The 18,021-nt window shown below is 40.4% G+C and overlaps 1 protein-coding gene across 1 annotated transcript in view; it reads left to right on the forward strand.

Annotated features, from left to right (window-relative positions):
* Positions 1-6,672, forward strand: part of LOC118423986 (integrin beta-1-like) — a gene marked incomplete in the record, with an annotated part of 22,869 nt that extends 16,197 nt beyond the window's left edge. The window contains 6 exon segments of the mRNA XM_035832352.1: positions 672-775; positions 1,754-1,846; positions 2,363-2,492; positions 3,273-3,383; positions 3,740-3,906; positions 4,311-6,672. Of these exon segments, the coding sequence (XP_035688245.1) occupies positions 672-775; positions 1,754-1,846; positions 2,363-2,492; positions 3,273-3,383; positions 3,740-3,906; positions 4,311-4,376 (671 nt within the window).
* Between the last annotated feature and the right edge of the window lie 11,349 nt (positions 6,673-18,021).

An 18,021-nucleotide genomic window follows, 5' to 3' on the forward strand; every position in this document is an offset into this window, starting at 1 on the left:
GAGGGGAGCAATGGCTTTATCAGTGAGATGTGTGTTTCAGTGTGTGTGTGTGTGTGTGTGTGTGTGTGTGTGTGTGTGTGTGTGTGTGTGTGTGTGTGTGTGTGTGTGTGTGTGTGTGTGAGTGTGTGTGCGTGTGTGTGTGTGTGTGTGAATGTGTGTGTGAGGGTGTGTGTGTGAATGAGTGAATGTGTGTGTGAGGGTGTGTGTGTGAATGAGTGAATGTGTTACAGAGAACAGTTACCCTTAGGTTCTAACACATGTTTAACTCCTCAGGTACACACGGGGATAACAAGTTATACCCAGCAGGGCTTGAAATACTTTTTTCTGCATACCTACACTGGTGCAGCTAACATTGAAAATTACCTGCACCAGACAAACTTTACCTGCACCACTCTGAATTAAGGAAGTATGGATCACACTAGAAATGCTCAGGAACCTTTGCTATTTTTTCCTGTCTACTTTCTAGGTGGTAACATTCAATGCAGCTTATACACACCTATATCATATGACATTTATGTATAAAACCCAGTATATGGACCAGTGCAGGTTAGGTGCAGGTAGACACCAGAAATACCTGCACAGCTCCAATTTTACCTGCACTAACGTGCATATGCAGGTGGTATTTCGAGCCCTGCCCAGGTTCTAACACATGTTTGTCTCTCCAGGCGCAGGCCGTGGTGTGTGTAACTGCGGAGTATGTGAGTGTACTGCAGAATGGGAGGGCAGTGCCTGTCAGTGTCCAGCAGGGAACAGCACCTGTGTCGCCACCAATGGCGTAAGTACAGCCATATCATCCGCCAAAAATAGTTACTCAAGCAACTGGATATGGTTTTGAAACGGTCAGACGTTTCGGATAGAATCCACTATCCTTCGTCAGTGACACTGAAGAGATCTGGAAGAAACAGGTCTTTTATACTTTAACTATGAATGAAGACAATTTCAGATGTCCAATAGGAAAGGTTGTAAGACAATTCAGCCATATCATCATGTTCATATCATTAAACGTAGGAATGAGCCTTCAGAAACTTCAACCCTAAGATTTACTGTAGTACAAAAAGTTGGTTCAAATTGTAAAGAAAATTGCTATCAATAATAGCACAGTCAAAAATTCAATGCAATCATCATTTCTTCTTCAATAATTATTATTACATTAGGACAGAGTCTTTTTATTTATCTAGTAATTTTTTAAATTTTCAAACAGCTGAATACAGAAAAGCCCTATTCAACTCTGTCGTGTTTTCAAAGGAACCCCAATCTACGTCAAACTTAAAATCGTCATCAAAGTATCCACAGAGAAATTGAATAGCACTACTTGCAGGTCGTAACACATACCTGTACAAGGCCATAGATAAACAAAATATGCGTCACTTGAAATGCTAAGAATGAAATAATGAAATCAATTTTGTAATCATTGATTTTTGGGCACTTTTGGGCACGTTGAAAGATCGAGTGACTGCATTAATAAGATCACCAAACTGAAAGTGTCTGGTTACAGAGGTCGTGGTAGACCTAGAAAAACGTGGTGGGACTGTGTTAGGAGGGACTTGAAGGAGTGCGGTCTGACAGGGTCGACCTGCGGTCTGACAGGGGTCGACCCACTGGACAAAGCCAAATGGAAGCGGAGTGTGAAGACTGGCCGACTGCTGCCTACCCCTGCGTCAGGGAACCCAGCAGCAGTATAATCTAACCATGGATAGTGAGTGAGTGATATCCTTTGCATACATGTACAATATGTTGTTGATTCTCCCTGCAGCTCCTGTGTAACGACCAGGGCTTATGTGAGTGTGGCATCTGTAACTGCTTTGCTTCCAGCCTCTATAGAGGACCCACCTGTGAAGAATGCCCGGTAAGAACTTACAACTTTCCATCAATTTTTTTAAAAATTTCAGGACTTTTCACTTTTTTAAGATTTTTTAAATTTTTTTGACGAAACATGATAAGTTTGGCAAAGCAATTTCCCAAAGTTAAAAACTGATTTTGTAGGTTGCTATACTTTTTTCAACACAGTGAAGTATGCAACCATATATTTGTGACCACAGTATGGTATGGTTTTCTGCATGAACCTTATAGGAATTTTCTCCATGATGTGAATTAATTACATGATAAGCAATGTATGTTGACAAGGAAAATACGACATTGTTCCTTTATTTGTGTGTGTAGATTGTTTACTTTAACCTCCTACCCCATACTAAAAGATTGTCCTTAATGAATCGGCAATTTCCAATACATACATTTGTAAAATGGACTTACCCAAATTTTCAATTGTCCAATTGTCCATCTTTGTCAAGGAATTGTCAGTCCAGATTATCCTCACATTGAAACCCTTACACCTTACTAAAACTTTTTTTGTTGCCCTGTCCAGACGTGTCCCGGCCAGTGTGAGCTGCTGAGGCCGTGTGTCCAGTGTGAGGCCTTCGGGACAGGAGAGCTGGACGAAGACGAGTGTAAGCTGTGTGATCCTAAGGCCATCATTGTGGACGAACTCAAACAAGGTAAGGAAATGCTGACGCCAAAAGAAAACTTTCTTGGTCTTGGCTATTATGGTAGTAGATCCTCTTCTGTATGTATTAATGTTGGTTTGCTATCATTTTGATGACCTCTTAGAGTAAGTTAGACTAAATATGTAAAGGAGATGATGCAGATGTTCTCTGTTCCATCCTGCTTAACCCCATAAGCAATGGAGGATTGCACATTTCCTCCCTTCACTCAGGTTAAAATGAATACCTAACTTTGGTTAGGTACATTCATCGGATAGAAGGGGGTCCCATGTTTGCAGAGAGCCACACCTTAAGCACTTTAAAATCCACCACACTTAAACAGAGCTCGAAATACTGGGTGCATGTGCACCCAGGTGCACCCAAAATTGGAGCTGTGCACCCAATTATTTTCCGTGGGTGCACAGGGTGCACCTAAATATATTCTTAGGTTTATGTATGTAAAGATATCAATTTGAAAGTACATCATATTCTTGACATCTAAGTTTAGAAAGATAATAAAAATGTCTGTCATGGTACTTGTTTAAGTATTTGATAACTTGTAATTAAGTTTTGTTATTTAGGTTATTACCTAAATCTAAGTGGTGCACCCAAAGATTTTTTGGTGCACCCAATTTTTTAAGCTGGGCGCACCAGTGCACCTAATCCCAAAAATGAATTTCGAGCCCTGCTTAAAGAATCCTTCCTAGTGTAAGGAGATCAAATGAATCTGTCTGGGCATGCAATACAAGCAAATAAACTATTTCCCCACCTGAAATATGTCTTGTTTTTCTCCAGGAGACGAAGTAACCCGCTGTGTCTTTAAGGATGAGGACGACTGTTCCTTCATCTTCACCTACGGCAACGGGCTGGACGGGAACATGGAGATAGAGGTGCAGAGGACTAAGGGTGAGTTACTGGCTTGTCATTTGCAAGGGATTGGATCTGAGTCAACATGGAGATAAAAGTGCAGATAACTAAGGGTATATTACAGGCTGTGTCCATGTGGTGTAGAGGTCATTGTACACTACCAACTTTTGGTTCAAATTCTCTACAGCCAGTGAAGTCTGGACATGACTGGAAGAGAGTTGTTTCGTCGTTTGGACCCTTGTAAGTAAATGCATCACCTACATCAGATACACAGAGCACCCTAGTTAGAAGCTCTGAGGAATATGTCTGATAGGTATCGAAATGTAAGCAGGTGAGACTTGATTGGTTATGAAAAAGAAAACTTCAATATCCAACATTTCTGTTGTCTCCCCCAGTGTGTCCTGAGGAAGTGAACATCCTGGCCATTATCCTGGGAGTGATCGGAGGTATCCTGGGTATCGGTCTGGCGCTGCTGCTCATCTGGAAACTCCTCATGACCATCCACGATCGCCGAGAGTTCGCCAAGTTCGAGAAGGAGAGGATGAACGCCAAGTGGGACACGGTCAGTATTCCGTATTCTGTCAATCAACCAATCAATCAATCAATCATTTATGACAGGGAATGAATGTAAAGTATTGCAGAATTTGTTCATATGTCAAACAATATAGAAATAAGTCAGCTTATATCTCTTGTTTTTTATACCTAGAAGATTATAGGAAGCATTGAAGTTGAAACAGAAACTAGGTCTAATTAAAAACAAAAAAGTTCTGTGCCAACGCAATTTGTAAAATGACTTTTTAAATCTATTGTCAGTGTTGATTAATTGGATTTTTGGGAAGACTTTATTTGTAACATACATGTACTTCTCTTTTATATCTTTAAATGATTCTGTCATAGTTTGTGTTTGCATATTTGTACTTATGTTTTTGAAAATGACAACTAAAATGTTTTATCGCTATTCTACAGGGAGAGAACCCTATCTACAAACAGGCAACATCAACATTCAAGAACCCAACATACGGAGGAAAGTAAAACATTTTTCAGCGAGGGTCCGCCACGGAAAACTGTACATCTGATCGTCTTCCTGTCATACAAAGAAGCCTCACAGGTGCCTGAAATAAAAAAATAACTTCTCTGAAGTTTGGTCTTCAACCATGGCCAATGTACAGGTTGCATAGTAGTCAGATGACATCTTTGTTAGGGAGGCCAAAACTCAATATTCTTGCCAATTGAAATACAAACATGTTTTCCACAAGTTTTCCTTTGAGTTACTTACTTACTATGGTACACAAGAATTTGACTTGAGGCCAAATTATGGCATTTTTTATATCACCAAAAACTTCATGGTGCTGGCATTGTTGTCTCCACTATTGGTATTTTTCTGTCAACTTCTCATCAAAAATGTTTGTGTGTGCCAAGTAATAATTAAAGTCAATACTACATTTGCACAAAGCCACCTTTATTTTTGAGAAATATTACTACTGCAGTTTGATTTTTTTCATTTTAATTACATCGTTATTTTTAGTGCCAAAGTTGCTGCCAATGATGTGTTGTAACAAACACTATTTGAGGATTTTGAAAACATCTGATATACAAAAACTGCTCAAGAAAAACATGATAATTATATCCTGTGCAATTTTTTATGAAGATGAAAGCATGTTGCTAGTTTGGAAATTCTTCCTGAGTATCTAGATCTTCCAGATCAAGAAGTGTGCGATTTGAAGACAAAATCCCTACCAAAAAAAAATAGATTTTGAAATCCTCATTATATTTAGTTTTAGGCTGTGTTTTAAACGTGAAGCTGAAGCATTAGGGCGTAGCCTAGGTTTTGTACATGGTTTTACAAGTTTCACTATGCAATAATGTGCAAAAGTTTTGCGACGTCTGTGGTTTTTGTATGAATTTTTGTACATAGTGCAGTTAAGTACCTTTATAGAAAGAATTATGTAGACCCCCAAGCCTTTGTAGAGATTTTGGATGAAATCTTGAAAAGAAATATGTCTCAAGAGATGAGATGTTCAAGTTAGAGAGAGTCTTATTACAAGCTTAACTACAAGATGTTTTCATTATCGAGGATTCCTCCTCAAGAACGTATCGTAACAAAATGATTATGTTTTAACTCATATCATTTATCAAGTATCAGGACACATACAAGTACAGCAAAAAAGTAGCGGTAGGTGGAGACGTAATTCTTGATGTGATTTCTCATGTTATAACTTTATATTGTCCATAACATCAAGCCTCGCTAAGAATAAATAAAAGCATAATGTATGTGTGGTTGCTTTATTGCCTACTACCCAAATCGCTCACTGTATTTATTTAAGTGTGTGCTGTGTAGAATGAAGGAAGAAGTTTAGAGCACCAGATTAAAAAGTGATCAATGCATTATTTCTGTTAGAAAATCATCTGCAAGCTTTATTTTAACAGAATTTTACAGTACTTTAATTGACATTAGATCTTTGTGTCTAAGTATGTGCTACTAGAATGCCAAGTAAAGAAATTGATGTGTTAGTTTGAAGTGAAATGGGCCACCTTCATTGAGCTTTGGCCATCTTGAATTTATACACATAGACACTATATAATTTTTCCAACATTAAGTTGAACATGCTAATTGTATGTTCCCTGTATTCAAAAGTGGGAAAAATACATGTATTCAAAAGCAGAATGAATAGTGTTAGGACATGTTTGAAATTGAATGGAAAAGACATTGATGGTCAAAGGTCATTAAAAGTGGCCAGTTCAACTTGAAGTGAAGTGGAATGATCTCTTCTTCAGCTTTGGAGTACAAGCTTGGTAACAAATATGAACATTTAGAAGATCCTGATAATTAATTGTTAGCAACTATTATGCGCAGTGTAGAAACTATGTTGCTACGTGTATCTACACAATCAGTATTGCACATTATTTATTCCCTGTATTAATTTTCAACAGAGTTAGGCACTAATATCTAAGCATGTACATGGACTAGCTTCCTTTTATATTTGTATTATGTGTACACTTCAATTGTACCTTTGTGTCATTTCATTAGAGCATCACTAATCTGAGTACAGACAACACAGTATTACATGTAAAACTTGAATTGCGAATTCTGTGGAGACAATACAGAAAATAATATGCCACATTATGTATGGAAATGCCTTCTCCGTCTGCATGTATGTTTACCAAGGGCACGAGTGGACTGGGGGATGGTATTTTTCTGGTCTTTTATGTGGCTAACTGCTGTTACCGTTCTGCTTTGTATTACCGGTACATGGAATTTTGTTTCTTCCACTCTCTGGAAACAGTATCCTAATCTCCAAGCAGATCAGACGGTAGCATAAGATATTATCAAAAGCTGCCAGAGGAGTGAAGCCGGCCTAGGAGTGTACATTGGCAACCAGAGGCTGATGACTCCCTTTGGCCAGCTGTACTCCTTTGTCAGCTTTAATACTATCTTATTCCAACGGTAAATCTGCCTGGAGATTAACAGTATCCATACCTGTAGAACTGTTACACAGTTTTGTGCGTGTTGTACCCTCCCACATTGTATTTATGGTCAAACATACCTCACACGTATCCTTCCACCGTTATAACCATCCCACTGTTTTTGTACGGATTTTTCAGTAATAAAGTCTTTGTGTATGTATGTTTTTGTGTGGATTATTGTTTCTGGTGCTTGTCAAAATTATGTGGGGTACTGGTTATATGATGGTAGATTTGTCAAACAGCTGTGACATTTGGCCTTTAAGCTCATTTAAAATATCCCCCCAAAAAAGTTTTTATACTAGTGAGTACAAACTAACACCAATTCCATGCCCAAAGATTAGAGTTCCTCTTTGCTACTAGTATACATTGTATGTAAAGCCAGGTATCACAAAGAGTGGCCTTTGAACGATTTCCCTGGGAAAACCTTTAGAAAACATGTATTATACTAACGGCTCCGCCTTTGAGGCGTCGCCAAGAAAAGAAAGTACAACGCAGTAAAAGACTTCGTAGGAGAAAAAAAGTAGTATAACAATAGTCTTCTCTTAGTTACATGTGTCACATGTTTGGTCGTCCTATCATGGAATGCAGCGGATGAATATAATGCCGTCACTGATTATGTAATTGCAAATTAGACCATAGTTTGCTTAAACTTTATAGCCTGTCATCCATTACAATGAATGAAGACCTTTATTGTACATACATACCCACTGGGTTCAGTACAGGTCACAACAAATGATACAACATGATATAATGATGCAATGAATCTAGTAGACACTACTCAAGAATCGTATTCTACTGCGTACATTCGGCTTCTTCTCGTTTCTTTGTGATATTGAAAATGTAAGAACAGATATGCTTTATAAGTAAAGGTTTGTCTAGATTCATAAGGATTTAGAAAGTCTTATTTTATACGAGCTTTATCTATCTGACGAAAGCTAGAAGTGTCGATGGCTACTATACTAGGTTTTGCTTGGGTCGGTAGAGTAACGGGAAACTGAAATTTGTTTCCTAGGCCTAACTTCGTTTTGTCTTCAAACGTACCAACTTTCGTGTAATCATATTTTGTAACACGAGAACCTTGTAACGTTTGAGACACAGTCAAGGTTAAACAAAATTGAGTTTTCTACGCTGTTGAGTCTGAGCCAAAACTCACCATACTAACCTTTGTTAGCTCAGCTGAAGTTTAAGGACCTGCGATCATCCGTAACTTGTGAAGTGTATGTATTCTTAGAGCCAACTTGAACAGAAGTTTGTTTTCTTTTACTACTAAGTGGGTATCTGACTGAAGCTGCCGCACGTTGGGGGCCTCGCTACAGCCAAGCTCAAGGAAATTCATCGACAAATGGCGAATCTTTTTACGCTTTGTGTGTTTTGTTGCCCCAACAGACGTTACAGTCATATTTGTATGATCTTCTGTTATGAGGTCTAGGGCGTTATGACGCCGCAGTGCAGTGTACACCCTTTAAAGCATCTTTGAATTGGTCGGTGGGACATCCATTCCGAGTGGAGAAACGTTACTTTAACGGGCTATGAATTATTCTATCATAACAATGATGCGACAAGATAGAAAAACTGAAAAATGGGAATGACATAACACTTTCAAATTCTAATTTACATAACTTAAAGCACCATGTTGCTATCCGAATGTGGTCATGTTTGTCGCAATCGTCATAGTTACCGTCATATTTGACTTTAGAGAATTTGTTGGAAATAGATTTCTAGTGTCCTTACACTTCTGGCCATGGCTTTGAGTGTCACTTAACCTTGCGGAGTTGGACCGAACTGCAGCCAGGTCTGTGAGGCATGTGATTCGCGCGCAATGTTTGATCGTCCACCAGCAGACATAGCTAAGCTTAAACGGGTTAAAGTTCCTGACATTGACAACAGAGTCAGCCAAAACAATCAACAGTCCGGATGTTCCGCTTGGGTGAGGTTCGGGATTATAAGAGGTCTTTGCACTGCTACATAGCTGGGTATACATACTGTACGTATATGGAAATCAGGAAAATACTTTATTACCAAGAAGGTTATGTTTTTGAACTCTCCAGTCATATCCTACAGTAGCATAAAATGAATTTAGTATCAAAAGCTGGCAGAGGAGTGAAGCCGGCCTAGGACTCACTGTGTGTATGCTACCTGTGCCAACTGACTCCCTTTGGCCGGCTATACAACTTGGCTGGCTTTAATACTGTCTGAAGTAGTATCTGCTTGGAAATTAATATTTTTGGTTGCGTTAACATTACCCGAGAAGGCCTGAATGAATCGTTTTGATATTTGGTACATTAGTAGGCCTTTCGTTTTCTGTATTTCAGCATATAAATGTACACATGCTATTTCAACAACGTTTTGGTTGCGTCAGGAAGCAATATAAGCATAAAAACATCCGCATATGTTGCAAAATAAATCCAGGTTAGCAAATCATCTCCCCTACAAATCCCACACTACAATACCATTTGTTGTAAAACAAACTCTTGAGTACCTTCTTTGGAACTGTACCGACATCCTGATTTCCCAAAACTCCCAGTACTGTACATCCTTCTATTGTTTCGCATGTTTACAATACATAACGTTACATACATGTATCACATCGCAACATCTCAATATCTTAGTGTGTAACTGTGAAATCAGAAATAAACATCATTATCCAAATGTACTTGTCTTAATTTTGGTTCAAACGACATCAAGTTTACGCTCCAAAGGGCGTCAAAGGTTTTAATGATGTGCGAAAGTGACAACAAACTGCAAGTAAACGTGCTCAGTTTTACAATTATGTCGGAGATTTGTGTGTAAAGTCGGAACCCTTACTGTGTAGATGTCAAAAGGTCGTGTTGAAGTCGTCACAGCCTAGCTGTCAGGAAACAAAGACAAATCATCCGTCACCTCTGCACACTGACCCGTACTCATTGTTGTCTACTGTTGTAGAGATAAAGACAAACAAAGCAGGGAGACTATCCCGTACTGTGTACATGTTGTATGTATAAACCATCTGGTGTGAGATACTTTCCCTGAATCCCCCAGAGAAAATGGTACCTCCCTCTACAAATCAAGTATAGTCGGTAGTCTCTACAGCAGGCTTCCCTGCAGCTCTTTTTATCGGCGAAGTTTGCCTCTCTAATCTCCAAGCAGATTCCTCCGGTGGCATAAAACAGTAACAGAACTCGCGTAAAATTGGCCACCGCGGTGGCCAATTTTACCCCTCTGCCGGCTGAGGTCCTTCCCCAGCTTATGTTACTGTTTTATGCCACCGGAGGAATCTGCTTGGAGATTATGCCTCTCCGTCAAAAAGCTTATGAGTTAGTGTTTTTGGCAGCGTGTGTCTGTAGTTTTAATTTTGATTTAGCGCTACAAGTCATAATACTAGTAGTATGAATAGACTATTGAAAGGAGCTTTGATACAGCTTCCCGACTTTTATGATATTTGGTATCTAATTAACCTTTAGAAGAAATTTGGACCGCCTAGCGACTTTCCTGGGTCCTGCTTCAACACTTAAATGCTAGCTTGACATCAGAACGTAATCATTGAAATACTACATGTACTCTTTAAGCAGAAATTCGGCTCCGGCTGCTTTTGACCTGTTTTTTGGCACTTTTGTCGGCGGTCTTTCCTAGTTTTGTACCGCTTAATGGCCATGTAGAAAACGGTACAAAATTTAAAAAAAGGTCGAAAAAACGCATAAAACGCTTCAAAAACAGTCCTATCAGAACGTCTGCCTGGAGAGTAACGAAAAACGAGTCTTTAAAAAATGCCTGCTGAAGTACTCTCCAAGCAGAGGTTAGGCTAGGGCTGTTTTTTCAACGTTTTTTTAGTCGTTTTTATCGGACTTTCTATATTTTGTCATTATTCTTGAAGTACACCAGCCAAACTTGACACAGCAAGATATAAAAAACATAGAAAGCCCGATAAAAACGACTAAAAAAACGTTAGAAGAACAGCCGGAGCCTAACCTCTGCTTGGAGAGTATGCTGAAGCGCCTGCAGCAGAGGCTATCACAGCTCAACCATCCCAGTCTTTCTACTACTACACAAAGGGGAGTGGAGGGCACAGGTCGGGGGAGCTCATTAATATTCCGGTGCACAGGGGTCGACTTCCTGAGGCGAGGCGTCACTACAGTACAGTCACTCGGCGTCAGAGAGAGGCGGGCCACGAACGTCCTCTCTGTGGCCGACACACCTGGAGTTAGTTCTCACCTGGACGTGCCAACCGACGCGACACGCCACACGGGAAGTTTCTCACGGTGGACCCCAAGCATTGAAGTGCCACAAGTTCCCTAACTAGGTAGGTGCGCATGTTTTCTTAGCTGTGATTGCACGAATATTCGTGCTTAAAAGTAAAGCCCTTACATCTTAAAACAACTTCATTACATAACTCTCTCCCGGCCATGTTATAACATGAGTTGTACAAACCTACCAATCATGTCCAAGTCTAAGTCTAAGTTATGTTATGTCTCTTGCGTTGCCTTTATGTTTAAGTGTTCTGAACAGACTTAACCGTGTATGTGCAAAAGGTCAGGCTATAATATTCGTTCCACACTAGCACTGCAAGCGTCGGGCCATGAATCCTGTTTTTAGACGAACTTTTCAGCAAACACTCCGTATTACAGGTAACGACAAGTCACCGTCAGGGTCGGGCGCAAGTATATAGAGCCTGTTGATGCGATTTTGACTGTTGCTAGTTGGAAATTTAATGGGACACACCGTCTGTTTTGTGACAATGTTGTATGGTGTTGAGTGACGGCCGGGGCACAGGCAGTTAATATGGTATGTAGGCCGGGGGATGGGCCAGCAGACCGGTCCGACAGCTCTCGCACAGGCGACCACTTGTTAGATCCGTGCTCGCCCCCTGTTCCATCTGGCAACTAATAACTTCAGAATTGACCGTAAACCCGTCCTAAGAAATCTCCAGACTACCACAATGGATCAGTGATCATCTTCAGGACGTTTTCACATCATCTTTTAGAGCTTATGCGTCAAACAGTCCATTGGGAACTACAGTGATTGATCAACAATACCCAAACCGCAGCTAAAAACATCCCAGGGCGAATTTTTTTACGCGTTAAGTAAGATGAGGGACTCATTATTTATTCAACAATAAGACAAGTCAACATCTTTATGTACCACGCGAAGAAACAATCATATTATCATGTTTTTGACCAAATTTCAGCGCGCAACAGATTGTTTTTGTGTAACACGCTACAATAGTCACACAAACTGTCTACCATCTGTGCGAACATATATAATACACTTGCAATCCGGCTTAAAATTCGCCATTTAATTAAACAGCGCTAACCATATTACCTAGCTATTGAAACGAGAAGGTAAATATGTTTATAGTGACACCGAAATTACCAGTTTAAGAGTGCCAGATTCTGCGAAATGGTTGGTTTTAATGACAAAGTTTGAAATGGACTGCCCAGACCGCCCCTCGTTACCCGTCTTTTGTCCAGCCAGCCTGAGGGGAGGGTAATGTACAATAGATAGCGCCTTATGCACGGTCGGCTTCAACATGGCGAACTCAATCACACTTAAACCCCTCCAACGCTACACTGGTCATCAGTTAGACACCAAACTACGGCAGTTAAAGTTTTCTCAACCAAAGCAATCTGGGTTGTGACATCGGAGGGAATCTCAGTGAAGCTTCTGTTGGTAAAAGAGTGACAGCTTTAAATAAATGGGGCACCTGGCAAAGAAATAGCCTGGAGGAGAAAGCTTAGAAATTTCGTAAACACAGCCAAGGGAGCAGACATTTTTTTGAAAAGTTAAAAAAGATAGTTTTGATGATCTGGCCCCAGACAACGCGCCCCGTTCCAGCTGACTCATACTTCCTTCCTGCCGACCTTCTCACAAGTTGGTAGGAAAAACGGAGGCAGAAGTTACACAAAGAGAGGCCCTCTCCTCTCCCGTAGCAGAATAATTGAATGTAGGCCGGACAATGATCGGCTGTGAAAAGAATTTCTAGCCGGGGGCGCCAGCGACGTGAGGCGAATAACGAGGAGCCCTCTCATGCTCGATGAGGCAAGAGGACGAAGACCAAAACACCAGATTCCGTCATTTTCACAACTTTACGACTTTTGCGTAAGACATCAACCTACAAGTTCAAATTTTAGGTTGCTAAAAACGTGGAAAAGTTGGCAGATTTTTCGTCAGTGGGTTACGGGCAATCGGCTGGCTGAGCCGGCTTTTCAGACCTATTAAGTTCCACTAAAGAGGGGAAAGGTTGAAGCCAAAGGCGACGTTTTCTTTCTTCTGCTTGATTGGCCTTTTGGACACCTGCCTCTTACCCGCAGCCGGGCTACCCAGGGGACCAGCCATGTTGTTTTTATGTTTTCCTCAAACATATAACCATCTTCCCAACATCTCGCTTCCCTTTATTAAACTTGCTTGGGGATAAGATTGAAGTTTTCGCCGGGTTTGACTCGTTGAGGAGCCGGGTTATTCTTGGAAAGTACCCGACCTGAGGGGCCTGACTCCCAGGCCTGGCACATTCAAGCCAGCGGCTGAGGTAAGGCGAGATTGTCTGTTCGTGTTCTGTGTTGGAACTGACAGCCTTTATGTCCACCTGATCATTTTCGAGGCTGTAATCATGTTTTGAAAATGTCTTACCCACCTTCTGGCCAAACCGAACTGAGGCTATAGACTGTTTCCGTCCCAACAACCAGAAGCCCTTATTTTATTTCTCAAACATTTGTTGAAATCGAACCTTGCACTAACGCTCCTAGGCCTGTTTTGACGGTCGGACATATTGAAGTTAATCCAACTCCATTCGGGTTAGACGAATAGAAAGTAGCAATAATATGGTAACAATGGTAGCAATTCTCAAGCCGGGCGTCAAGTATTTAGCGTGTTTTGGCCAGTTGCTACATGTTGTAACGTTATGTCGTGCCGACATAAGCATACAGGAAACCTAACGAAGAAAATCATATCATAGAAACTGTCTAAAAATCGCTTCATCACGGCCCATTAGACCAGTCTAATACCCTTAATGCTGAAATATGATTGGTTAATGATTTGTGTGTAAGTCCCGAACACAGTACGGAGATTGTGGATGATTATCTTTCCTTTCCAGTCAGTTGGCTTGCTCTCGTTCCCGAAAACCCCTTCTCGAGCCCAGGGTTCCCAGACAACCTTGAAGTAGATGTTGAGATTGCGTTTAATAGCCATTGTTATGCCACGCAATCCTGATTTTATGAATGGGACCCGAATACAAAATAATCTAGGACCTGTTTCGCACGGTGCATAGCAATGCTTGCATCTCTATGGTAGCAAAGGCTAGTTACAAGCGAAATTACAGCTAATATGCAGACGATGAAATATCTGGCTATGTTCCAGGTGCTAAAATGCAAGACTTACGTGTTTGTTCCAATGTGTTCTGTCAAAATCGCTTCTTTAAATTGGTATTTTCGTCCCTAGTTTTGTCTCAGAATTTATTGATCTGACTCTTTGGCACTCAAGTAAAGATTTTCGGGCAGAAACAGAGTGAGTAGGAATGACCTTCACAGCAGCATGTTCTGTGTGACCTTTTATGTACAGTTATTTAGGTTCTTCGTGAGGAAAAATCTTCATGTTTCAGCCATGTCACGTCTTGTCGTGTCGGTGCCGCGTCTTTATTTTGTTTGCCCTGCTGGTGGGAGCACAGACACACCAAGGACACCCGCAGAATAACAATAATCCTGCAGAGATCCTATCTATTATACGCTTCAAGGGTCAAACCGATCCTACAGGGAACAAAACAGTCTTTATGTCTGGAACGATTGGCGAAGTCTGTGTTTCTCAAGAACTAGTTGACATCAAGTAATAAGATCGTACAAATAAGGCATAAAGATATCATGTACAGATCCTTTTCTTAAACTGCGACTAGAGCCTACCTTATAGAGAGGACAATCGGTTTGAGCGGGATTCAATCACGTTATAAGGTACGTAGATTTTAAAAGGGTGATTGTCCAAGTTTGTTTGTTAGCTTTGATTGATATGTATATCATCACGAAGTTTAGAAATGATAGAAGTTGTCCGATCGTCCTTGGTATGAAGTATTAGCGTGCATTTTGACTGAAAATCATCTAATTTCACACTAATGCGCAAGCAGGGGTAAGACACCGTACTGTTTTCAACGTCTTTTTAGGCGTTCTGTTGACTTCACTATATTGTAAGTCTTTGTATATAAGTTATTGGCCTTTATATACGGCGAAAACTTGGCAAAACGCGTAAAAAAGACAACACGCCTATCTTCTGCTTGGAAAGTAACTTAAGACTTGTTGTCTGAGGTCACATAACATAACCAGACATGTTGACACGGTCTTTTCTTGTGTAGTTCTTGAGTAGGTATCGAGTGGATGTGATGTGATTTGCTGTTATTTCTGTTGAGTGGGGCAGCTAAGATCTTAATCATTTACCTTTACGTCGAATTCCCACTCATTCTAACTTAACTTAACTTAGAGGTGGAAAAGTTTATTGTGGTTATAGGGTTGATGGCTTGAATCTGATGTTCCGGGTTTGCATCCATAGCAGGATCCAATGTTGTTCCTTTGGAAATGTACTTTACACCAGTTGTATCTTCACTAGACTCGGGTGAAAGTAAGGCCATAGCTTCGGCTAAGAGGGAACCCGTCCAAAATGTGGTAAATCTCAATAAATGAATCAACTAATCTTTTCATGCTGGCAAATCTCAATAAATGAATCAACTGTCACTATATACAAAACACTCCTGGTAAGCCCAAATCGCAATGACTGTGCAAACGATCGTGCTAAAATGCACTGAATTGAACGGCGGATTTGCTTATTTGTAATTGAGGAAATAAGGTAGGTAGTTTAAACGTCCTATGACTGTCCGCCTACAAATGTCAAAAATATTTCTAGACACCTCTTCATCCGTTATAATTTTCCACCGAGCGAAACCGGTAAATCGTTAACATATTTTCAATGTGTACAACAGATATTTGTCACTTAAACGGGCCAAAAATCTCTTAAACATGTTTAAGTCCCACGGGTCTGATTCATCATCTAGATCTTCACAAAAGTTCAATGCAATGTCTTTGTATTGTATGTCAAGCCTTAGATTTACAAAGAAGATTATATTTTGTGTACAGTTACAACTCAAACTCCAAGATAACTTCACCATGACGGCATAACGACATCCTGTTATTTTTTATGTTAAGGTGGGTGTTAAGTACAGGTGTGTCCCCGGGAACAATTACAGTTCACGTTCCATTGTGACGTCTGAACCCTTTTCCTGTTTCCCAACCGTGTTTGGTCTTGAACTATCCCACGCATATTTATGAGTGTGTGCAGAACTTTGCAACTTATTTACAGCAAGCTTAGATTTTGTGACAAAGACTGTCATTCTTAACTTTAGGACTGTTTAGCCATATCTAGTGTTGTTGGGCTGATGTTGTAAGGGTTGTGGGTTTTGACCGATGGAGGCCATATATAGTGGTAAAGAAAATTCGTAAAAAGAAGTTTAAGTACTGGCTTTGTTTTGCAGCTGCATGGCTTGAGTAGCTTTACCGAAAAACCAAACGTAAACAGCGCCATTCGTTCACTTTGCAAATGCAGCTTCAAAGCAAACTCCCCTTTCACACTGCGATCACACTGGGCAGCATGTTTTGATTTTGTTCCTTGACGCTTGTTATTGTGGATCGTATAGAGATTAGAGAACTCTTCTGTTATCTGTTGTAGCCATCATCCTTGGAGAAGGGTCTTTTTTCCACATACACACCGTATGGAGGGTCATTCTTTAAGGGAAAGGCCACACAAGTAGTTACTAGTATATACAAGCCCGTAAGAGTTGTGTATTGACATTCATTTAGTTTAGGTAAAGTTTGCGGTATGAAGTTGTATTTCACTTTGACTTTTACTGTGCAGCCTGGTTATCGATCGAAAACTTTTACCTAAAGCAAAAATGTAAATATGGAACACAAACGGACTTTAATATACGCACTCGTGTGACATTCCTTAACATCCAACAGTCAGATAGTGTGTGTATATTCTTCAACTTAGACGTTTATAAAAAAAGAGAGTCAATTTACCTTTAGTTACTTCTGGAGTTGGTCTATTGTGAGGTGGCCACAACTTAATATAACATTAACGCTAATACTTCAGTGTGATTTCTACCGTGCTACAAGAATTTTTTCTAGAGTTGGAGACTGACAAGTAGACAAAATCCATGCAGTTCATAGTATTACCCCGTCATAAACCTCATAGTAAGCATAAACAAGATAAAGAATGTCTGTGGCAGACTTCCGCTATAAACCTAACCAAAAACGCCCAATCATTATCATGCCTTAGACGATGATTCATAGAGTTGTAACAGTGCGCCATGACACTGGGTTGGAGTAGAGTAGCCGGATGATGACATATGAAAATAAAGTATTTTCAAACTATAAACTGGTATTGAGTGTATTGTGTTGTTTTTCCTTTCCTTTGCATAAAATAATCATGTCGTTCATTGCTGACGGAAAGGGACCGACTTTCTGTTTTACTGTCTGCAACATGAAACAGCCCAAGTGTAACAGTGGGGTTCAAGCGCCGACAAACCGACCATGTCAAGTGTTCTGAGCTTTTGGCGTAACGGTTTAGCGCGCTGGGTTTGTGTTAATCGTAACACTTTGACCGACTCTCTGCATCTTTGACCCGCGCTATCTCTGTGTTGTATCTAGACTTGGCAATAGACACATTGTAGCATAAAACCCGTAACTGTAAACCTGGTGTAACTGTGTAGAAGCAACTTGCATTGTCTGATACTCGTGTATAGCATAGATTGAATAAATGGGGCTCACAAATAGTAATCCAACTGGTTTGGCTCTGAGTTTCTGATAAGACGATATGACTTAGAAACCAAACACCTTAAACGTTTCACAACAAACATGCCAGTGCACTGCCCTACTTGGGAACAATCGAACAGCTTAGGACTGATATAAACAAGAATGCTAAGGCTGTAAATTATACCATCTCGCTATCTTTACGTCCAGCCCCGGGGGCCCAAACCTGTTCTACTACTACATCTACCACTACTCGCCTCGAGGTCCCGCGCATGCAGCACATCACAGCTCGCTGGTCCTGCCTTCCCATTTCGACGATAGCTTTGTGAGCGTGTCTCTTAAATATGAGTTTCTAAGTAAGAGTGTTTGAATGACATGTGTTTTGAGAACTAGACAGTGGTTTGGAAAATCCCCGCCACAAAGTGTAGCCAGAAAAAAAGTGAAGAGGAAGAAAGAGAAAC

This window comes from Branchiostoma floridae, chromosome 10 (assembly GCF_000003815.2).
Source record: "Branchiostoma floridae strain S238N-H82 chromosome 10, Bfl_VNyyK, whole genome shotgun sequence".
In the NCBI taxonomy this organism is placed as follows: Eukaryota; Metazoa; Chordata; class Leptocardii; order Amphioxiformes; family Branchiostomatidae; genus Branchiostoma; species Branchiostoma floridae.